Source organism: Leptonychotes weddellii, chromosome 12 (genome assembly GCF_054177405.1).
Source record: "Leptonychotes weddellii isolate Sample4059 chromosome 12, ASM5417740v2, whole genome shotgun sequence".
NCBI classification, from domain to species: domain Eukaryota; kingdom Metazoa; phylum Chordata; class Mammalia; order Carnivora; family Phocidae; genus Leptonychotes; species Leptonychotes weddellii.
In genome coordinates, this window is record NC_138380.1 from 65,134,766 (window position 1) to 65,160,075 (window position 25,310).

At 35.3% G+C, this 25,310-nt stretch overlaps 1 protein-coding gene across 1 annotated transcript in view; it reads right to left on the reverse strand.

Moving 5' to 3' along the window:
* Positions 1-25,310, reverse strand: part of AKAP9 (A-kinase anchoring protein 9) — a 190,330-nt gene that overhangs the window by 42,482 nt on the left and 122,538 nt on the right. The window contains exons 22-26 of the mRNA XM_081799698.1: positions 21,566-21,798; positions 6,613-6,775; positions 5,156-5,368; positions 2,566-2,798; positions 1,495-1,614 (exon numbers count right to left, since the gene is read on the reverse strand). Of these exons, the coding sequence (XP_081655824.1) occupies positions 1,495-1,614; positions 2,566-2,798; positions 5,156-5,368; positions 6,613-6,775; positions 21,566-21,798 (962 nt within the window). The remainder of the gene's footprint in view (positions 1-1,494; positions 1,615-2,565; positions 2,799-5,155; positions 5,369-6,612; positions 6,776-21,565; positions 21,799-25,310) is intronic.

A 25,310-nucleotide genomic window follows, 5' to 3' on the forward strand; every position in this document is an offset into this window, starting at 1 on the left:
AGAGAGCATGAGAGGGGGGAGGGTCAGAGGGAGAAGCAGACTCCCCGCCGAGCAGGGAGCCCGATGCGGGACTCGATCTCGGGACTCCAGGATCGTGACCTGAGCCGAAGGCAGTCGCTTAACCAACTGAGCCACCCAGGCGCCCCTCTGAAAACAATTTTATGTCTTCACTATGTAGTAGGCCAATACTCCTATGAAGTGGGTTCTATTACAATTTCTATTTTAGAAGTGAGTAATCAAATTTTAGAAGTTTTAAAAAAGTGACTTAGCCATTGTCATACACCTGGTAAATCATACAGCCATGATTCAAACTAGGATGGCCTAATGGCAAGCTCGATCTCTTTATAACCATACAAGCCATCATTAGCAATTTATATAATAAGTCTTCCCTCATTCATGTAGCATTCATTTTAGAGTTCTAGGTTTCTAGATGAGGAAATGGACAATTGGGATGAAAAAGTAGAAGCAGGGAGAGTGGTAATGAGGCTACCAAAATTATCCAGCCAAACAGTGACAGCTAGGATTTAAGGAGATGAATAAAAACGGAAAGAACAGTAAGATGGAAGATGTAGTGCAGCCTGACTCACCAATGGGCTGGAAGTAGGGGTTGGGAAAAAGAGTGGAATCAAGGATGAAGGCTATGTCCTCGCAATGAAGAAGGTGAAGATGGTACAATATTTACTGAAATGAAGAAGGAACATGTTTTATTCTTGTCCTTCTCTGGTGGGGGCTAGTCACGAATCAAGAGCACTCTTTTGAACATGTTAATTTTGAGACACATAAATGGAGATATAGTGAGCATCTGAATATTCAAATCCAGAGTTCAAAAGAGGATGTCAGAGCTGGAGGTATAAATGCACAGTCCTTTACATGTAACTACCTGGGAAGAGAATATGGACAGGAAAGAAGAAGGGGGCCCAAGACTAAGTCTTAGGGTACTCCATCATTTATTTGGGTTGAGAAACAAAGATTAGAGAAAGAGACCAATGAAGTAGGTATGTCACAGAAGCTAAAGTGTTTAAGGAAGAGGGCTAAAATGAAAGCCTCTGAATGGCTGTGTATGATGAAGACAGAGAGATGATTATTGGACATAGCCATGAGGCTGATAACCTTCACAAGAATCATTTCAATGAAACAGAGGATATAAAATCCCACTGAGACAGAGGGGTTGGAACTTCATTGCAGGGGATTGAGAAAAGAATGCAAGATGGGGAAGTAAAGAGTGAATACAGACAATTCTTTTGATCTAGGGAATGGGAATAGAAAAATAAGCAGAGAAGTTTATTTAATTGGGTAATACTAGAAGATAAATTTCAATGCAAACAATTTTTAGAGTTTCAAGAACCTTTCACACTGAAGCAATATTTGATTTTCTGGTTTTGAAGATTTATATATGACAGAAAGAATTCCCTTTAAGTTCTTCACAATACATATCTTATTTTACACACAATATACAAATTATTGTAAGGCAGACAACATCACTAAAGTTCTTACCTCTCTAGTTTGATGTTCATTGATAGGCTGGAATCGAGGTACAACCTTAAGTTGCTGTTCTAGTTTCTGTATTTCCTGTTGGAATACATCTCTTTCATGTTCTCTATCAATGGCTTGCTCCTGAAGTATAAATAACAGTAATAGAAACAGATGAAACAATACATATTGAAGCTATTATTTCTGCTACTTCCCTTTAGTTATACATATAGCTTTATTTGAAGACAAACAACTGATAACCACAGAATACCCCACACCAAAAGGTTTAAAAAGATAACACCTTTTGTATGGTATCTAGCCCATTTGAGCTCTTTGACTAAAATTTATGCATTTAAATATTATTTGAAGCACATTTTAAAAAATTCAAGTAATGTTAAATATCGACTGAAATAAAAATATTATCCCAAAAATGAGTTTACTTTTTTGGAACAAAAGAGGAATTCCATTGTTAATTTAGTCAATAAAAAAAAATAAGCAAAACAGATTATTTAGTAAATCAATTTCTTTCATCCTAATCTAGGTTTCGTATCTAAAATTATAAAATGTGTCAGAATCTGATTCCCTGATCTATGAATATATCAGAATATCAGGCCTTAAATGAAACCCCAAAGAAGAAAATCCATGTGAAATTAGAGACTTAATGTCATTTTGGAAGAGAGTAACGACAGCATAACAACTGTCCCAGTCCCCTGTTTCCCAAAGCACACCGTTACTGTGTATATCTTTTGTGGGTGAAATAGTGTTGGCCAGTTAGCTATTAGGATCCTCACCCTGCTTTGGCAGTTGGTTGAAGAAAAGACTTGGACAAGCTTCTTAACTCTGAATTTGGAAAGGCTAACTGGTAGGGTTTATTTGTAATCTGCTTATATCGCCTTTAAAAAGCTGTGATAGGTGAACAATAAAAATTATTAGAGTTTTTATTTGGAATAGTACTTTTCAGTTAATTGTAGAAAACACATATAGATGAAAATGCTAGAATTCAAGAGTCTCTTCATAATTTAAAAGTCACAACCTAGAGTAGCAGCAAGTAAGCATTCCACTGAGAAAATCAATATTCAAGTTGAGAATACTTACATCTAAAAATTTTCTCATTTTTTCTAATTGCTTTTCCAGTGCTTGGTTTTGCTGTCGTAAATCCATAAGCTCAGCATTTTTTTCTTGTTCCAGCTCTATAAACCTACTGACTTGTTCCTCAACATCTATTTCTAGAGCTTTCACTTGTTTTTGAAGGTCATCACGCACTTTTTCAGCTTGGCACTGTACTTCTAGTTTTTCCTTCATTAGTTTTTCTGTCTCCTGTAGTAATTCTGTTTACAAATATAAAAATATTCTAAGTTAAATCATAATTAATAATAGTGAAATCACCTATAACTATGCTCAAATTTTACCTTCATGAAATAAGAGATCTGAGTTTTATTTCAAACTCATGTAAAAAAGGAAAATGTTCCTGTGAAAATATCAAAATATCATATTCCTATATAAGTAAGCAAGCTAGTATCAAAAACTTACACTGTATTAACAAAAAGAATCATCTTGTCACTAAAAACAATACTTTGTGAAAATGCCATAGCAAATGATCAAAAAAAAAAATAAATCCACTTTCATTATAAGGAAAAGAACAAAGTCTAATTAAATTTAAGCACAGAAATAACTCACCTCAGGCAAAAATCAAACCAATAAAATCACTTTTATATGCTTACACAATACACATGAAGATCAAATCCTGTAAATTTTTAACCAAGGCAAGTAAGAGTCACAGAAAAAAAATATAACTACAATCAGAATTTCCTGTTAGTCTTTCTCCTTATTAGATCCATATTCCTGAGTTAGTCTTGCATGCTCATACATATATGTATCAAGAAAAAACTGAGAAGTATGAGAGGCAGTATGGTGTAGTGCTTAAGAGCAGAGACTGTGGACTCAAATCCTAGCTCTGCCGTGTATTTCCTATGTGAAACTCAATACGATGTCCTCCAATTTCCATATATGTAAACTGGGGATAGTAACAGTAGTGAGCTCTAACAGTTATATGGATCAAATGAGTTAATATACATAAAGAATAGTGCCTAGAGTATGGTAAGCACTATGTAAGTGTTAGCTATTATTAATATTAATAATACAATTATTAAGTATAAATAGCAAAGTAAAACAATCCTCTAATGAAAAAATAAAGGAACACAGCCTGAGAGTCTTTACACTAACCAGTCTGCCAACACTGTACTCAGGACTAGGAATCTAGAGAAAATAGCTTTTCCTTTTAAAACAATACTGATTTAGACGTTAATATAAAAGTAAATGAACCAGAGTCTCCTTACTAAATTTCATTGATCCTATTGTTACCATCATCTTATATTTCCTGGTTTAGAAAGAGCATTTTGAAAAGTTATAGGCTATAGGAGTTTAATGTATTTGTTTCTGTAAAAATTGAAATGGTCTTAAGCTCTGTGGAAAAACAGATATAAGATGATGATCACTATGAATCTCAGTTGTTAATTTCAAATATAAATATGTATTTTGTTGTAAGTAAAGTTTTTTGTTAAAGAGAAAAACCGTTAAGTATGAAACACAACAGCAAAATTAGAGGTACGTTAGTTGGAAAAGTAGAGGTATGTGACTGAAAATTCAAGGGTCACCCAATATTTGCAGTTGTAAGTTTACCACCCAAAGACTGGCCATGCAACTGTATAAACACACCTGCTCCAGGTGCTGCATCGACTGCAGCATCTACTAGTCCTATAAGAATAGAAAGAAAACACACACATACAGAACAAAGATATAATTTACATGTCTATTTCCTAAAATAGGATAATACGTACACAAAAGAATTAGAAGTAAAACTTGACACCATTGATAACATTTTGATGTCCCAGTATTTCTTGAATATTTTACATGTATGATCTATATATGCTTTGCACATTAAAAAGTCCAACTCTAAACCCGTTTTAAACAAATTTGAGCATCAGAAACAACCATACCATATTACAAAAATGTATGCTATATTTCTAAATTGGTAAAATTCAACCACTGAAACTACACATTTATAAAAGTGAGAGGATATGATCAAAAGGATTTAAAGTTCCACTGTTATAATGACAGGCATTTTTTACTGCCAAAAAAACTAAGATATCACACCTAATTTCTCATTTAAGAAAAGATTAAAGGTTATTTATAAATTGTATATTCTTTGAACTCCTACACAGATTAAACCAGATGTCAGCCTGCTTCTAACAGTCACTGACCTTTTCAAATCTATTCTCTTGCAGGCCGAAATCTACCCCCCTACCTGCTTGCTGGGAGTGCTGGATCAGTGCTCTTAGTTATTTATTCCAAGTATACATTTTTGCTGCCTTTCTGCTATTAAAAGTACTTAATCTTACATGGTTTAAAAAATATCCTGCCTCATTATATGTAGCTTTCTTTTAAGGGAGAAGTTCAAGAATAAAGGATTATCTTTTCCAGTTAAAATCTGCCAAAGTAAAAAAAGAAAAAAAACAAAACACCCCTGACTCTACATGGTTGGCTAATGAACATTTACCAGAGAGGTAGATTTTCTTGTAATTTTTCAATCCCCATATAAAATACACAAACAAAGGCAATGAAAGAGGAAAAGAGCCACCTTGAACTTTTAAGGAATGTTTCATATACAAAGTCCAAAAATACATACGTTGTTCAACTGGGCCTGCCTCTGCTTTCATAGCTTCTTTCTGTCTGGACAGTAATTCTCTTTCTTCTTGGATCTGCTGTTGCTCTGCTTCCAACTCTTGTAATCTACTACCTGCACATAACAATTCCTGCTCAAGACGATCTATTATATCAGTTTTTTCCTGAATTTGCCTTTCAAAAAGAGTTTTTTCATCTGCATAGCCATCAATGACACCTATAAGATAAAATTAACAGGGAATGGGATTATAACTTATTTCAAATCTTACCATTTGGTGTTATATAAATAATAAAAGGTGTACTGTTAGCAAAACTTCATTCCAGCATTTTAAATGTTTTGAATGAATCTGCTGCTGCTGATAGTAGGTACGTTCAAAGCAATCTTTTTCTTGTTAACCTTTGTGCCTAAATCTGAAGTTCCTTTGAACTTTCCATTATTTTGCTATACTAATGTATTGCATCATGTAGGTGTAACTCACTTTATTACACAGATATAAATAGGTTTCTGGAAAGCTTAATATAAATCAGATGCTTCTGAACCAAATCACATTTTAAATATACTAGAGAAAGCTGATATTTTAAGTGATTCTAGAAGGCCAAAACCCACAACAGTATGGCAGAATATAAACAGCATGAGGCTTTCGAGGCATAAAGCATGGCATCACCATTTAATGGTGGCCTTGAACAATTTATTAACATCTCTTAGCGTCAGTCTTTTCATCACTAAATTACAAGACTTGCTTTAGGAATGTGGGATTATGGTAACAAATCACTATCATTTATTTCTTTTTCTTTTTTAAGATTTCATTTATTTATTTGACAGAGAGACACAGTGAAAGAGGGAACACAAGCAGGGGGAGTGGGAGAGGGAGAAGCAGGCTTCCCGCGGAGCAGGGAGCCCAATGCGGGGCTCGATCCCAGAACCTTGGGATCATGACCTGAGCCAAAGGCAGACGCTTAATGACTGAGCCACCCAGGTGCCCACTATCATTTATTTCTATATTTTCCAAAACTTTCAATGCGCTCTGTAATTCTATTAAATTCTTTCTTTCTTTTTTTTTTTTTTTTTTTTTTACAGATTTTACCTACTTGACAGAGAGAGAGAGAGCACAAGTAGGTAGAGCGGCAGAGGGAGAGGGAGAAGCAGACTCCCCGCTAAGCAGAGAGGCCATGTGGGGCTGGATCCCAGAACTCTGGGATCATGACTTGAGCTGAAGGCAGATGCTTAATTAACCGACTGAGCCACCCAGGCGCTCCTCTATTAAATTCTTTCTAATAATTAAAAATATATACAGTTCTTAAAATTGCCTGGAGAAATTCTGAAGATCGACTACAACTACGTTTCAGTGGTCACTCTAAATTAGAGTAGATTGGTAATGTCCAAATCTGGCTTGCATCAAAAATCTCTATTTTTAAACTTGAAATTTTTCCACCCTCAGCTGCCAATGGCAAGTTGCTTACCCTCAGCCTTACTGAGCTCCACAGCCAGCTGTTCTCTGGCCCTGGACTCCTCATGAAGGCGCTCTCGCAGCTCTTCTTGGCACTTAAGGGACTCGGTTACTTCTTGTTTCTGTCGAAATGACTCCCGCATCAACTCTGTCTGTGTAACTTTTGCATGTTCAAGCTAAACAAGGAGGGAAAGCATACATGAAATAAGACAACTGAAGTGTGGGAAGGCCAATGTCATTCCCCCCTAAAGCTTAAAAAAAAAAAAAAAAGATTTTTAAATAAAAATAAAGGCATACTGTTGAACTGTAGCCAGTTAATATTTCTAGTGCATGCTAACATTAGTAGTTGGAAAAAGTCACTATACAAGTAGATTAGCTACATACAACTTTACATAAGAGATGTATTCTAATTTTATTAAACAAAAAAAAATGCTTCTTTTGGAAATAAACCACTTCCAACAGTAGCTCTGTATTCTGTCACATAAAGAGAGGTATAAAGTTAATGACACATAGGCTCTGAAAATTCTGAAGAATTTTCTGTAATTGTAGTCTATGAAAAACTTAGTATCTTTTATATTTAACATTTATTATTGATTGTGGACCCCTGCTATACACTATGGGGAACTAATATATGCTTAATGTAATGGCATCAATTAACAAAATCATAGTGGCACAACCAAATGAAATTATTATAACCCATTTTTAACTAAAAACTTTATATTTCTGTCCATCTATGAAACATCTACAGGACTCTCTATGAATATTCAATTTATTTTCAAAACCTTAGAATACAGAGGCATTACCCATAATTACTCATAAATACAGCCTCCTTAATATGCTGTTATTGGCATGACTATATTCTTACACAATTTTTAAAGATGACGGTCAAGGACAGACTCAGGCCAAAGCTCTAAGAAAACAGTGATCACTGTTACCAGCTCCAAGAAATTACAGAAAAGCACTGTTTCTGTCTTAGTTTTCTGAGCTTCTGACGGCCAGCATCTCCTTATCCGTTTTTATTTTTATTTTAAAAGAGAGCATGTGAGCGAGCATGGGGGTGTGGGGAGGCAGAGAGAAAGGGAGAGAAAATCTTAACCAGGCTCTACACCCAGCGCATAGCCTGAGGTAGGGCCCCTGAGATCATGACCTGAGCCGAAATCAAGTCGAATGCTTAACCAACTGAGCCACCCAGGCGCCCCTGTTTTTTATAGTAAAAAAACATAACCATAAAGAACTAATTTATATATAGCTACTCTTCTGAATTTACAGTCACAGCCTATATTTTTAAAACATATCAACTGCTTCCACATATGTAAGTATGTCACTTTTTTCTGTATATTATAAAATGGTTGGTAAATACATGAAATCTCTAAGAGTTCAAAGCTCTCACTAAAAAAAACAGGAGTTTTTTTTTTTCTTTTTCGAATTTACTGTACAAACACAACAAGGCATTTAGCATTTACAACAAAATAAATACTTGATTTAGTTAAGAAAATTAAGTTTTTGCTTCTAATGTACTACTTCTTGACAAGATCTAAAGCAACCTTAAAGTGCATTTAAATATGTACCATAAAACCAGAAGAAATAACTTCAGTTTTACAAAACAAAACTAAAAAGTTAGAAGAATCAAATTAGTAAAGCTAGCAAACAAATTTCATTTATTATAGCAAATGGCGCTCATACTTTACTGGAATAAGAGATTCCCTTCAAATGTTCATCTAAATACTCTATACTTTAAAAAGCCTCTTCTAACCCGCTTTGATTTATTCCTAATATGTATAATACCTAATACCTAACAATATGAAATATATAAAAATTTCATATTCAGTATTTCTAAGTAAGTTAAGAAAATTATTACATTAAAAGTAAGTATAAAACATCAATAAACTGTCACTTTAATATAAAAGTTTCAGAGGAGGTAACAAAACTATTCTGAAAACCATCTGGCCTGTTAAATATTAGCTAGTGTATTACAATTAAAGCCATGAAAGTCATAAAAAATGCTGAATAACTTGTAGTTATACTGAATAACTTGTAGTGAATCATTCAAAACATACTTACATGTTAAATAAACCTGAAATACTAACTATGCTAAATACCCTTAATTTTTGTAAAATACATTTCACATAAAAAGTAGAAAACAGTATTTCCTCACTGGATCAGTAAGCATATTAAAAATAAGTTCCTTACGAGTTAACAAGAAAATTAAAATTAGAATCCATATTTTCTTTTTCCCTGTCTGGAACTACAGCCAATATACCATATGATTGTAAACATTTCCTAATTGGCTCAATGGACTTAGCTGTTTTAAGTACCACAATGCTCATTCCCTCAAATATAATCATTCCATTTTTACTCAGGATTGGAATCATAAACATATAAAAGCAAGATTGTTAAGGACAAGCAGGATCTTTTTAAACAGCTTGCCTGGCATGGAAAACTGTAATACTATCTCACTCTGCCTTCTGGAATCAAAAACATAGCCAAGTTGGGGCTCTTAGACCAAATTTAGCTCTTCAATATATCAGGATAAATAAGTAGTAACACATGAAACAATAACAAAACAAGATTCTATTCCATTTACCCTTACTAAGGACATCTAAAGTTCATTTTTCATTTATACAGGTTTTTTAACTAAATGTATAAAAAAGTGAAAGTATAAACTAAAAGTATAAGAAATCAAATTTTTTATACTTACTGAATAAGGAGGGGTAGGCAATGAAATTTTAGAAATAAGCTTTAATATGTGCCCATTTCTTTTATGAATAAAATGAAAAATAGAAGTATTAATAATAACAGAGTTATTTTCATCCAAATGTTCACATAGAGGAAAAGGATGTGGTAAAGGCACACGAGATTCAACCTCATAAATGTCTTCATCTTGTTCTTCCAACCATGAGCCGCTGAGTTTGACAGTTGCCAAATAGGTACGGTAAGAATCCATGCTAGTAGATTCAGCTGCCAACTTCCCTCACTTGCTTTAACAGTTTTCCACTACATTAAAAGTTCTTTTTAGTTTATCAAGATAGACCACAGCAGTATGCAAATTTCTTTTTAGTACTATCAAATAAGCATCAATTCATACAAATGAACAACAAAAGAAAAAACACACAGATCTATAAAAAAACTACATTTCTACCAGTCTTCATCAGAAACAAAACAAAAAACAAAGACAACAAAAATAAAAGCAGAAAAACTCCTTTTTAACTAGAATAATTAATTCTTTAAAGAATGGAAGAATGAAAATATAAATATCTAAGTAGCCGAGCCATAAAACTGCTTTCGGTATCAAATATATCTATGGAAATAAGTAAGCCTTCCAAACAGAACCTGGCAGGGAAGGTCAAGTTTGAAATCTCCATAGTAGCAGTCTTGAGAAATGTAGTTGCAACATTATTTCCCTTGTTCTTGCTGCTTCACTCAATTCAAAAGTAAAAGCTCTTCTGAACTGAGCTATTCAAATAGCCTCTCACCCTGAGCCAAAGGATTCTAGTCACTGTCCCTGGAGGAAAAGGTCAGAACAGAGGGTGTGGTTTCATGTCTTTACCTATAGGTACTGACAGGTGGAATGTGAATTAATACGCCCACAAAAAAGCCTGCCTAACAGGATCCAAGTTCCACGTCAGAGCTTTGAAAAGGGTATTTAGACAAGTTTATAATGTTTCTAAGATAAGCTAGTATTTTTCCATCCTACTAAAAAATTGTTTTAATTTGAAAATGTGAAATCAAGTAGGTTTGAGTCCACATTACCAAAGAGTTCTTAAAGTGTATCAAATAATCATAATTATTTCTGGAAGACTTAGTATTTCCTTTTGATATTTCCTTAAATAATACTCATTCTTTTGAACAGTCACTAGAAGTAAATACAGATAGTTCAGTTATAACCTATTTCCCACAATGAATTGTTTTCAGAGTGAATGTTAAGGGGAAAAAAAAACGCTCTTTAAAAAGCTGCATTATATATAATATGTTTGGTAATTATATATCATTACTTAAGGTATCCTAGGAACTCTGACTAAAACTAAAAAGCGCAAGTTGCATATAATAATCTTCTGGTAGCTCCAGAAATGTTGGCAACACTGAATAAACTAGACACTCAGAATTTTAAAAGATGAACAACTTACTTTTTAACAGCAAAAGATCCTCAAATAAATGAAAGAGCTTTCATTGTGGTGCCTTTTTTTGGTCCAGTAACTAAATATCCTAAACCCATAAAACTAAAACCTTTTATCTACTATGGAAAAACCCATACTAAGGCAAGCAGGTGATATCAACAAAAATCTGTTTTATAGCCACTTTCACTACACAAAATTGTTTAAAGGAGTCAACACTCAAAGCCTTCATAATAGGCTAATAATTAGGGAAGAGAAAATGCAATTTTCTATATAAAGCCCAGAATCTACAGGTAGACGCTTGGGGTGGGGGTGGGGGGGACAGCTACCTATTATAATTCTGGATTAGGCAATGACAAATTTCTGTTTATTGTGTTTTTTTTATGTGAGCCCACCAGTTAGTCTATTAATAAGTCTGAATATCTGTACAAAATGGAGGCCTAACCCTACACTGGTTCAGCTAAATATGATTTTTCTGGATCTTTAGCAGATACAAAATCATCCATATCCTAGCTGCTCAGCTTTATGAACTGACAGGATCCATGCTAACCATATCATATAGTTCTCAAAATACTCTTTCCTGGCTCCCTGTGGGAGTTACAGTTTATTTTGATAATCTAGTATCCAATTTCTCTTATTTGAAGCAAAAACAAAATTCTGAGAGTAAGAAGTATCTCTTTATAAAGAGAAACATTCAGGTCAAGGTAAGAATTAACTACAAAGAAAAGAAAAACCTAGGGAGGAGAAAAAGACTCAAAAAAGTAGTAGATTAAGATGATTTAGAATGAGGCAAACAGTCCTTATAAAGGACAACAGTATATTAACTGATGGCATATTATATTGATTCATGTTAAAAAAAGGTGACCCTAAGTTAAAATAATCCAAATTATATTTTCCCATTTTTGAAAGCATGTAAAACTTGTTTCCATCCATGTAAAACCAAAATCTATAGGAGTAGAGTATATCCACTTACAACTAGGAACATAAGTCAAGGTTAAGAAACTAACCACAAAGAAAAGAGAGTAAAATTAGGGAGAGTAAAAAGGACTCAAAATAGCAGTAAAGATGATTTAAGATAGGGGCAAAGACCTCCCCTGTAAGAGTATAGTAACTGATGGTATATTAATTGATGTTCAGACAGATTACATTAGAATAATTCAAATTGCATTCTATTTTTTTTTAATTTTAGAAAGCAGATAAAACTTTTTACAATCAAAAGCAGTTAAAGCAAAATGACTTCAATATTTAGGAGGACACCCTTTTAATTATCCAGACTAGCTCATTATTCCCAGGTTCCAGATAATAAAGATTTTAGTGCATATTTGAAGGCTATTAATTGGGGTATAAAGCTATGTTTCCCAAACTAAATAGGTTTACTTTAATCATACAATGTCAAGATATTTAATCTTTTCCACCCATAAACATTTCTCTCAAACTGACAAGTCCTGACCAATGCTTATTATATATAATAAGCACACTGGAAGAAATACCTAATGGCAAAATACAATTCAACACTTGGATTACAGTTATGCTTAAAACTTAACAATGACAAAATCTTAAACTACTGTTTCATTCTAAGGAAAAGTCTCCCTGTATGAGAAAATATAGAACATGCAGCTTAGGTTCCATTATTCTCAAAAATGATAATAAACTCATAAGAGTTGTCTATAATAATCATCATTCTGTGGGAGTAAGTTCCTCATGAATTTTTTCCAAGGCCTAAAGGTATCTCTTGATAGTACCTGTGAATTCTGGAAAACTAGTTGCTGAAAGACTACTCTCACGGAACAGAATGAATTCTTTTTCTACCTGATTCAAGAATCAAGAATCTGAAACCATACTCTCAAAGATAGCTTTTCTGCAGAATCACAAAGAGACTACTGAATACAGACTATGTTAAAGACATTACCTTTCTAAGGGCTTGCAGGTAGTCTCTAAGCTCTTTTCCTCATATCATAATGAAAGCTCTCTCAACCAACAGGAAACTGCAGTAGGCTGAATATAAGCCTGATTTTTATGGTAGCCTGTCTGGGCAAATGATAAATACAATTCATCATAATAAGTGTATCATTACATGGATGTGGACATACTCTAGGGCAAATCACTTGTCAAATCAAATACATAAAGTAAAATGCTTCTTTAATAGATACTATGAAATCAGTCTATAAGAAGATACCCTGATACTTAGCAAAGAAAATGCCCACTAGTTCTTTTATTGAAGCATGATGTATCTATAGAACCTAAAGCAAACCAAACCTTAAAACTAAGTACAAGGCTTAATCATACATCTTCTACTAAAATCACACAACATATAAATCGATGTCATTAAAGAAAGAAAGAAACTTGAATATTTGACAATATTTACTTAGACTATGGAGACTTCAATGAAACTCCTCCTTCATCTCAAACATAAACCCACAATAACCTGCAATAATCTCTTTCTCCAATCTTAAATGAGGGAAGGTCTTTCTGATCCAAATGGCACACCTTCCACCTGTGTTCTGGATTCCATCTTAACCCACTCCAAGGACCTGGCCTCCAGAAAGCTCATCCATTCTGACCTACAATATTCAACTTCTCCACTGCTACTCAATGTACACTAGTCCAACCTTTAAAAAAACACCCTCCCCTTCTCAAGCTAGCGTTGTTTTCTTCATGGCTAGTAGGCATAACATTTGCTGTCTCTATTTCTCCAACTCTCTGAATTTTGAATTTTCCTTTCCAATTTTATGACACTATTCTCATCAAGGTCACTCACATTGAAATAGTCAATGGACACTAAATCCTCAGCAGCTATGATTTTCCATAGTAACTGACAACTTTTGGAAAAATCACTCCTTATCTGGCTTTTATGACACTATTCTCTTGATTTTCCTCTTCTCATTCTCCATGTCTTCTGTAGACATACCTACCTTTATTCTCTTTTAAATGTCAGCATTCTACCAGCACAAAAAATAGCTCTGTACACACTCTAAACACGATGGTTTCAAATGTCTTAAAGGGATAACAATTTCCAATCTAGTTCTACCAAAACTCTAGACTCTAGTGAATATCTTTACTTGATACTGCCTCTATGCATTCTGAATTCAGATTATATAAAACTGAACTCATCACTCACTTCTTTTGCATCCCGTATCTCAGTAAATGAAATACACCAGCAACTCAGTCAATTGAGGATTTACGCTTGGTTTCCTTCCCTCTTCCTCATCCCCTATATCTGATCAGTCATACCAATTTCTATCAAATTCAGCTTCCTAAAAGGTTTAAAATCACTTCCCCCCTGCCTTAACTTGATCTCTATCACTTTTTACCAGGAATATTCTAAGTGTCTCTTGTTTCCCTGCATTCAGTATCTCTCCTCACCATCTTCCTGCCCATCCATCTATCATACTACTGCCTGAGGAACGTAAAACACAAATTTGATATTATTTTCTCATCAAAAATATTGCAAAGACTCTCCAAACTTTATAGCATAATACAGTTAAAACTCCTTAACTTAGCCTACATGGGACTTTGACATGTGACCACTGGCTATTCCTGTACTCTCACCTTCTATCAGTTTCCCACCTTCCATCCTATATGTTTATAACACAAAACTATCCACTGTCCTCATACACACCATGCTGGTTTACAGTAATATGCTATGCCTTTTGCCACGAATTTTCTTCTTGACCTACCTACCTAGTCTCTACTCGTCTTTTAAGTCTTTACCTCCTTTCCTCTCATTTTCTCTTGAATTACAATTTCATCTCCATTACTCCATCAAACTGCTCTTGTAAGGTTACCAGTGACACCCCAGATTTCAAAATCTATTCCTTAGTCTGTGGATAACATGAGCAGTCAGCAGTAATTGACAAAGTGATTCACTCATTTTCAAAGGACAGTAAAAGTAGCTTAATTAAGAGCACAGACTTTGAAGCCACAGTACCTGGGTTTGAATTCTGATTCTACCACCTAACTTGTATATCTGGGCAAGTAACTTCTCTAACTGGTTTCTGTGCTTCTGCCCTAGACTCCTCCACCCCCTCAGTTTATTTATTTATTTTTTAAAGATTTTATTTATTTATTTGACAGAGTGAGTGAGAAAGAGAGAGACAGAGCGAGCACGAGCAGGGGAAGAGGCGGAGGGAGGGAGAAGCAGACTCCCCGCTGAGCAGGGAGCCCTACATGGGACTTGATCCTGGGACTCTGGGATCATGACGTGAGCCAAAGGCAGACGCTTAACCGAATGAGCCACCCAGGCGCCCCGCTGCCCCTCCCCCCATTTATTTTGAAAAGGTGGTCAAAACGATCTTTTGAAAAATATAAGTTAGGTCAGTTACTCAAAAATCTCTAATGATCCTAAGCTTGAAACAATCTGTATGTCCTCTAAATAAACTGTGCTACATCCATATGATAAAATACTCCTCAGCTATAAAAAGGAACAAACTTTTAATACATGCAACAAAACTGATAAATCTTACATGTACTTTAGGACAATGAAGCCAGACCCCGAAGAATACATAATGTGTCATTTCATTTACAACAGTCTGGTAAAGGCAGAATTATAAGGATGGGGGATGGAAAGCAACCAGTGGTTGCCAAAGGCAGGAGGGCTGACAGCAAAAGACAGCAGCAGGGTATCTTGGGGGATGGAACAATCCTGTGTCATGTTTGTGGTGGTATATATACACCACCCATCTGTCACAACCAAAAGAACTACCCATACAAAGAGTGAAATTTACCATCTGCGAGTTTTTAGAAAAGGGGGAAACTCAAGATGGAATAAAAACTGTAACAAATGATTGTAACTATATTAAAAGTGAATAATAAAACCACATTAAAGAGGGTGAGGGAGAAGAGTTAACCTACCATACTTTGAAAAACAGTATTTTTGACTGTATAAGGCTAAAGACAGAAAGTACTGTACATAAATACTGTACTCTAATAAATTTGTTCTTCACAGGGATATAGGCTAGCAACTGTGAAGTTATTTTATGTGTTTTTAGGGCTAAACAAATAAGTAAAAATATACAGATAATGAGAGCCTGGTTTCTCACTGATGGAGAACAAAGTTACAAAGGAAAGGGGGGAAGGGTAGAATGAATGTTGTGGTACTGGATCAGAATTAGATGTAACGTATGAACTCATGTTTTTACTATATATACATAGAGATACACAAATAAATGTATGTATTTATAGATACCCCGTATATTTTTAAACTGTCTACTAAGAGGACCTACAAGTCATGACACTTCAGTAACAAAGAGCTCATACAGCATCCAGATCTTGGTTTCTAAATATCATTATCTAATAAGAGGACCCTAATTTCCTTGGAGCAGTGGTAGATTTTAGAGCTGGGGCAGGAATAACGTAAGATGGGTCTGGAGCCTCTGATAGTGCAAATGCTCAAAAAAGTAAGCACTTCAAAAAGGCACAAGAGCCAGCCTGAAAGAGTTCACAATGCCAAAGCTGAAACAAAACCAATTACTGTAGTATTGGAATATAATCCGTTGAAAAAAATAAATAGCTATGAGTCTGTACAGATCCTGATTACAAATGAGAGTGAAGAAATAGCTCTTTCAGAGTAATTATAATAGATGAAGGAATGAGGAAAATAGAAAATCACCATCAGAATACCATGGTAATAATCGTACAGGCAAGATCTACCAATGAATGATAAAACTAGTGGGTGAAAGTTTAAGGAGAAACAAGATATTTGCATAATCTCAAAGTACCTCCTTCAAGAAATTAATTATAATGGGAAAAATAGTAATAGTACAGTGGAGAAATCCAGCAGATACCACAAGAAATCAAGATTAACATTACCAGTAATAAGACATATGGACATCATGTGCCCTCTGATATGATACACTGAGAAGGGCACATCACTTTTGTGGTATTCTTGTCAAAAACACATAAGCTTCCTGTAATCATGAAAAAATATCAGACAAATCCAAATGGTGGGGCACTCTATAAAATAACTAGCCACTCCTTTTCAAGTGTCAAGGTCATAAAAGACAAAGACTCAGGTACTAAATGAAGAGGAGAAGAGAGCTGACAAAAACATGACAACTAAAGGCAACATGGGACCCTAGAACAGGAAAAGGACCTTAGTGGGAAAAAATGGTGAAATCCAAAGGGTCTATACTTCAGTTTATAGTATTGTATCAGTTTTACTTTCCAAGTTTTGATAATTATAATACAATTATGCAAGCTGTTAACATTAGGGGAAGTTGAGTGAAACTCTGGACTATTTTACAACTTTTCTCTAAAATTATTTCAAAATAAAAAGTTAAAAAGTTGTACACAATGGCTCCATTTCTCATTAGGAATTAAATCCCAAGTTCCATGTGATCTGGTTTCCAGGTAGCACTTTGACCTCATCTCCCACTTTCCTCACTCTCCTTGCTCCAGCCACACTGGCCTCTTTCTCAGCCACACAAAGAACAAGCACTCGACCACCTCAGGGCCTTCACACTTGTTAGTCCTTTGTCTAAAACATTCTTCCCCTACTTACTTATATGACTGTCTCTCCTAATCTTCCTCAAGAAATATGCTTGAATATTACTTCATCAGAGGGGTCTTCCTTGATTTTCCTATAAACATGTCCCCTTCTCCCATTATGCTCTATCTCCATTTCATTTTTCTTCCCAGCAGATAATCACCACCTGACATACTGTATGTTTACATATTGTTGGTCTCTACAAGAGCAAGGATTTTGTCTATTTTGTTCAATGCTGTACTTCTGGTATGTAAAATAGCAATTATTATACAGTAGGTGCTCAATAAATATGATGAATGAATGATTCATCTCAAGCATCAAGTCTTCCAATAAGCTTTACTTGGGCCCACCTGACTCCAAAGTATGAGATGCTACTCTCTTTCCTAGTCTCAGGGTATGCTGTGCAGAGCTACTTAGCTGAACTTCTCTGTCATTGCAAGCACAAATAGACTATAGCAGTGTCTCTCAGTTCTGTTCTAGTTTTTATAACAAGTGAAAAAAAAATCAAGGTAAAAGAGAACTATACCATTATGAAGAACCAAATAATGACACATTAAAATAAAAATGGAATATAAGTTATTTCACAAAGGTGATTACACATTGTTTTGTATCAATCTAATGAACTGTTAAAAATATTTATCATGTTCAAGATAATTTTAGTTATTAATGAGAATATTCTGAAGCAGTCAATGGCTTTAAACATCTATCCATGGAAGAGTAGTAGGTGAACTAAATTTGGATTAAAAGAAAGTTTTACAGACTCCTATTCTCGTTACTTTAAAAATACAATTCACCTAAGATATACCTGATTTTTATACCAAAAGGCAACAACCACTTTAACCTTTTATCTAAGATATTGGTAGAACACTTCAAAATTCAGCTAGAATAATGTGAACATGTACTAATAATCTCTAGATGAGTGGTTCTCAAACTTCAGTGTGTACCAGAATCACCTAAAGAACCCGTTTAAACCCAGGTTGCTGGGCTCCATCATTCAGTAGGTCTGGGGTGGGGAGTGAGAATTTAAATTTACAAGTCCTCAGTGATGCTGATGCTGCTGGTTTAGAGACTGCAGTATGAAAACTGTTTAGTGCTCTAGGCAAAGTTTTTGTGACCTGTTCTTTGATACTTAAAATACAGTAAAAGCTAAATAACATATTGCTATATTAGTATTTAACAAATTGAGAATAATTTGGAAAATGCCATGGTCAGGCTCCTGTTGTACCTCAAAACCTGGTCACACAAGCAGATGTGATGAGGTGTGATCTTGGCCTGGGGAAAATGAGTGTTTCGGGTGGATTCCACACACTTGTCTGTTGGCAGTATTAATGGATTTTGGGGGAAATTTCTCTATAGTAGCCTACAGGAATAAGTCAAACCATGGATCACTTCTGATTTATTTACCATTTTCCATGGTGCTTGTCAGAAGACAAATATTATACAGTTGACCCCTGAACAATGCAGGGGTTGGGGTGCTGACTCCATGCACAGTCAAAAATCCACAGAACTGGGCGCCTGGGTGGCTCAGTAGTTAAGCGTCTGCCTTCAGCTCAGGTCATGATCCCAGGGTCCTGCGATCGAGTCCCACATTGGGCTCCCTGCTCGGCAGGAAGCCTGCTTCTCCCTCTCCCACTCCCCCTGCTTGTGTTCCTGCTCTTGCTATCTCTCTCTCTGTCAAATAAATAAATAAAATCTTTAAAAAAAAAAAAAAATCCACAGAACTTTTGACTCTCCCAAAACTTAACTACTAATAGCCTACTGTTGACCAGAAGCCTGATGCCATAACAGTCGATTAACACATATTTTATATGTTATATGTATTACGTATTATATACTGTATTCTTACAATAAAGTAAGCTAAAACAAGAAAATGGCATTAAGAAAATCATAAAGAGAAAATGCATTTACAGTACTGTACTGTATATATTGAAAAACATCTGCATATAAATGGAGCGGCACACTTTAGTTGTACTGTTCAAAGGTCAACCACACTGCATTAACTAGGACTGTCTGTAACTTACGATGGTATCAAGTAGCAGCAAACAGTATTAACAGCGTTCAAGATCCAGATCAAAGTATTTAATAGTGGCTAAGAAAGGAAAAATACTACTAGTTTTTTCATGGTAGGAAAGAGTACAAATCACAGAAATTAAATACTAATGTAGCTGAAATAAGCAAAAAAAAAAAAAAAAGGCAGGATTATGTTGAGACTCCATACAGAATTATTTACACTACTTTCATAGAATAAAAGGGATAATTAGGATGCATATGCATTCAAACTTTAAAAGTGCTGAAAAGCAACAGCTGAAAATGCCTGAATTGGCCCAGCTCACTCAGTAGAGTAGCATACTGTTAAAGTGGCTTATGTGTAAACATTCTAAAAGAAAGCCAATCCAGGGCTTATGTTAATTAGAAAAGTAAAAACTTGAAAAAATAGCAAATCTTATAGAAAATATGTTTTCTTATAATAGCTATGGAATTTCATATTATGACATAGCATTCATAGTTGCAATGTTTGAGCTTAAGCTGTCTACCTGAGGCTGAAGAAAAATACGGTAAACATTAAAGTTCTTTGATCCAAGAGTATAATGTCTTAAATTAATAACGCAAATGAAGCTGGTTTTTATTGGTGCCTTTCCTACCAGCACTTAGGATGTTGGCAATGAAAAATAACTCACTGTGGTTTTAGCAAAAGATGAGACCGCTATTATTATTTGTGTAGTTATCCTTTCTATTGTGTATTAGTAAATACACAAAGATGTGAGTTTTCAAAAATACTGTACTTCTTTTAGTTCTTTACAATGCTCAAGGAAATCTTTAAGTAACTGAAGCAAAAGCCTTTCAATCATTTTGCACCTGCTGTAAAAGAAAGCTTCAGAGAAATAAGAATTGCCCAAAGACAGCACTTTATCTATGAAAACATTTCTGAAACATATTTAACTAAATATGAATACCTTAGTTTGGCTAGTCAATCAAGGTACAATTCAGAAAATTAACAGTAGGTATATTGTGATATATTCTGCTGGCCAGATAGTGAATTATTGCAATGTGTGGTAATGTGCTCTTAAAGATACAGTCCCCACTCTAGCACAGAAGAGAATTTAAACTGTCTCCCTACAAGGAAGAATGAACCTGGGGAAAATTTGTTGTCTGAAGACTATCCAGAAGACAAATATTTCACTGGACATATATGCTGTTTTGATAATGCCGTCTATGTTAAATGCCAATAGCAAGTTCCCAAGAGGAAAAAAAAATGGATAATGAAAAATTAACTTAATAGGAGGTGGTTAACAAGTGATTTCAAGGGTCACTAACCAAGAGAGGACTCAATCACTAACTTAACCTAAAAGTAATTGAATTTGGCATTAAAACACAAAATATATAACAGTATTTGTCAAATATGGTAAATCCAATAGTCACTGCTATTGCAAAAAGATTCCATAACAGAATAATTTCTTAGAGGAAAAAAAGTAGCATCAATGAAAGCCAGACATTAGAAATAACAAGACATCAAAGACACTTTTTCAACTTCTCAACTTCTGTCTGAAATACAGATGGATTTAGGATACTGTGAATAAAGGTATCAATGAAAATGTTAATAATATTGGCCCTGTAACTGATGACAATGGAGTACTCACTTGATTAACATACAGCTATGATTCTACAGTTGTTTTAAACATTTTTAAAATAAATAAGTGAATTTGCTTCATTTTAAAGCAACAATTATTTAAATTCTACATACAGTAACTTAAGAGACATTTACCATACTAGTGTAAAAATGTTAGAGACAGAGAAAATTGCATTTTAGGTTATAAATGATTATACCCCTTTAAAATTTCTATAAAAACAGTACTTCGATGTAGAAAGTATCCCTCATCTAACCCTACCAAGAGAGAGTAAAGTGAGGTAATCTATTAACATTCATGAAAAGGATGTTTTCTGTGAAGGACTGTAGGTTTGATTTGTTATCATATTACAATAGCAGTGTGTTAGGACATACTAGAGCATATGGTTTAAGATATTCCTTGTATTATTCCTTCAAATAAATAACATATATTATAATGGAATATTTCAGTCAATGATAAAGTTAAAATCTCTTTTGATATAAAAAAAAAGTAATGTGTAAGGGTCTAGAAAATTTTAAAATTAAAACACTGAATTTTAGAACCTGAAGAGTCCGTCAAGACATTAACACTTACCACCTGAAAAGAAACCTGTTGATATCAATATTGGTTGTTACAAATCCAATCATTTATAAAGAGGAACATGACTAAATTTCTGTGAGACAATAGAGAGAAAACACTTAGTTGTTCACTGGCTTAAAAGAAAACCTACAAATGTAGTACAGATTAGCAACATAAGGAGGTTACCTGACTGCTGGTTTCACTTATAGCTTCTAAGAGTTTCTCAACTGCTGCTTGTAGTCGAGAGCTGATACTCAGCATAAGTTCTTCATTTTCAAGGTCTATTTCAGTTCCAGCAAAACCACTCCTCACAAGCCGTTCTGAGAGATCTGTCCCTTCTTCAGTTACTTTTGACCACATACTACTGTCTTTTCTTGGCATATCACTTCCAGAATAAGAGGGTATAGACTCATCTGTAACTGGAATAACAGTATTTTATTTTTTTATTTTTTTTTAAAGATTTTATTTATTCATTTGAGAGAGAATGAGATAGAGAGAGAGCATGAGAGGGGGGAGGGTCAGACGGAGAAGCAGACTCCCTGCCGAGCAGGGAGCCCGATGCGGGACTCAATCCCGGGACTCCAGGATCATGACCTGAGCCGAAGGCAGTCGCCCAACCAACTGAGCCACCCAGGCGCCCCGGAATAACAGTATTTTAAAGGCATAAATCTATTATAATAATAGTTACAGTAAAAAAAGTTACAAAATAAAATCAGTTAAAAGCTGAAATCATTGAACTACAGGTCTTTTGTTAAGGCCTTTTAATAACAACACTGCAATATAACAAATAGGGAAATACAGAATGTAATATTATTTGATAACCAAGCAGGCAGAATGAGAAGGATAATGCTGTGCTAAGAGGGCTTTGCAGAAATTAATACTTGGGTTATTCAGTAATTTTTCTTTGACAAAAACCTTTTTTTTTTTTTAAGATTTACTTATTTATTTTAGAGAGAGAGCAAGAGCACACGCACATGCACACAAAGGAGGAAGGGGCAAGAGGAGAAAGGGAGAAAATCTCAAGCAGACTCCCTGCTGAGTGCGGAGCCCTTTGCAGGGCTCAATCTCATGACCTGAGCTGAAATCAAGAGTCGGACGCCCAACCGAGAAACCCAGGCACCCCTCTTTGATAAAAACTTTTAAAACAACTTCCAACAGATATTTACTAAGTGCCCACCGTGCAGGATTTACTAAGTAATAGAGACACATAAGTGGTGGGATCTGGTTCCTATGCTCAAGGACTGTATAATGAGAAAATAAATACATAAATGATATGAAAAGAAAAACACTGTGCAATGGGATATTCCAGGTATATGGAAGGATAGAAGAAGTGCTAGATTTTGTCTAGAACAGATCCTCTGATTTTTTTTAAAAGAGTTATTTATTTGGGAGAGAGAGAGAGAGGGCAAGCAAGCAAGCAAGCAGGGGGAAGGACAGGTGGGGGAGGGAATCCTTAGACAGGCTCCCTGCTGAGCATGGAGCCCAGCGCGGGGCTTGATCCCAGGACCTCAAGATTATGACCTGAGCTGAAACCAAGAGTTGGGAGTCGAATGCTTAACTGACTGAGCCCCCCAGGCACCCCACAGATCCTCTGATTTCTGAGCACTATACTGGGTAGCATCACAAGCTCAGGCCAGACAGTAAAAGGGACTAAGACCATTTTGCAGCCTGAAATTTTGTAAGAGGTATATTACAAAGAGGTTAATAGACTGATGAGCAGTACTAATTTAACTATGAATGTATGTATCCACACTATTCTTATTTTTTATTTAAAAAAAAAACTGAGTTTACATGAGCAGAGAATAAGCTTTGGAAGTGTTTTCTCTAAACTGAAATAAAAGCATAGCTTATTTATTGCTGTCATGGAATACGGTATTCATCTGTGGCAGCATACTACAACCCAACAATGAAATATCCTGAAGAGGAATGACCTATGCTTTTATTACATGTAGTGCTTATTTCTTATCAGTAACTTATCAGAAAGTGAACAAATTAACAGCAAACTTTAATTTCCAAAGAACTTAGAATATTCATTTTGAGGGGCGCCCGGGTGGCTCAGTCGTTAAGCATCTGCCTTCGGCTCAGGTCATGATCCCAGGGTCCTGGGATCGAGCCCCACATCGGACTCCCTGCTCGGCGGGAAGCCTGCTTCTCCCTCTCCCACTCCCCCTGCTTGTGTTCTCTCTCTCGCTGTTTATCTCTCCCTGTCAAATAAATAAACAAAATCTTTAAAACAAAACAAAACTAGGCAGTCTGGGTGGCGCCTGGGTGGCTCAGTCGTTAAGCGTCTGCCTTGGGCTCAGGTCATGATCTCAGGGTCCTGGGATTGAGCTCCGCATCGGGATCCCTGCTCCGCAGGAAGCCTGCTTCTCCCTCTCCCACTCCCGCTGCTTGTGTTCCCTCTCTCGCTGTGACTCTCTCTGTCAAATAAATAAAATCTTTAAAACAAAAAAAAAGGATATTCATTTTGATCTAGTCATCCAGGAGAAGAGGAGCTATTTATTAAAATGTCTAGCTAAGCTAAAGTAGCTGGTGCCATGTATTTCTCTCAATCTCATGTATTAACAATATCAGGTAAATATCTGAATGCAGCACATTCAATATTCACTGAGTACCTCCTCTGTACAAGTCACGGCTAGAGAATCCAAAACTGCATTCCAGTTGCAGTTAGTTACACTAAGTTCTTAGTGTAACAGCTAATACAATTTTCACTTTGTATTTTTATTCTCAACACTTAAAAACAGACAGCAACCAGACTAATATTTACTTATATTATTCCATGTATTCAAAACTGAATGTCTTGGTAATAGGGATTAATATTTCGTAAGTATTCATGAGTTCAAAAGGATCTTGGAATTCAAAATGAATTCATATCAAGTATAATACAATGTATATATTACAAAGTTACTAAACAAAATGAATGTAGTCTAGAAAATAAATATTTTTGAAGAAGCTATGGAAGCAAGAAATATTAACTTTATAATTGGTGTTTAAAACTAAAAATATATGTTATATAGCATCTTTAAAATTAAATGCACTCTAGTGACCTTTTCTTTCTAATAAATACAGACAATTTGACAAACCTGAGGAAAGAGAATAGTTTGATACAATGCGGAGCCAAGGCTTTACGGGGTGAAAGTATGTGGAGAAGTTAGGATGGGATGGGAGGAGAGCTAAAAGCAGGTAGCTGGAGCTAAAAGAAAGTAGCTGGAAAGGAGGCTGTGAATGGTTTTAACTTTTATAGGAATCTTGGGGTTTTGCTATAAAGAATGGGTAGTAAATGATTTTTTGAACAGGAAGATATAAAATCTAGGAATCAGGAAACAAACTGCAGCAATGCAGAAAAAGGGCTGAAGAAGAGACAGGTTAGAAGACTATTTCAATCCGGGCACCTGGGTGGCTCAATCAGTTAAGTGTCTGCCTTCGGCTCAGGTCATGATCCCAGGGTACTGGGATCGAGCCCCGTGTCAGGCTCCCTGCTCAGCAGGGAGTCTGCTTCTCCCTCTCCATCTGTGAGCTCTCTCTCAAATAAATAAATAAATCTTAAAAAAAAAAAAAAAAAGAAGAGTATTTCAATAGCCTAGGTGAGAAGTGTTGAAAGGTGGGGGGTTGGGGACAGGTCGGAGAAGACTAAATGTATAAGACAAGGGAGAAAGAAAGTAGTAAAAGATGACTCTGGGGTTTAAGCATAAATCATTCTTAGGTGACAGAAGAGTGATTAAGAGAAATACTTTAAAAATCAGGAGAAAGTGTATAGAGCAGGCATGAAAAATGAAGTTGGAAGTGTTAATGGACTAGGTAGAGAAGATGAGTCAACTCTTAGAAATTTCGGTCTGCAGAGCCTTAGAAGTCATTTGTATTAAGGTGAGAGTCGAAATCCTGAAAGTGGATACATTTATTTCATGAGCAGTAAACAATTGCTTTCCTGTTT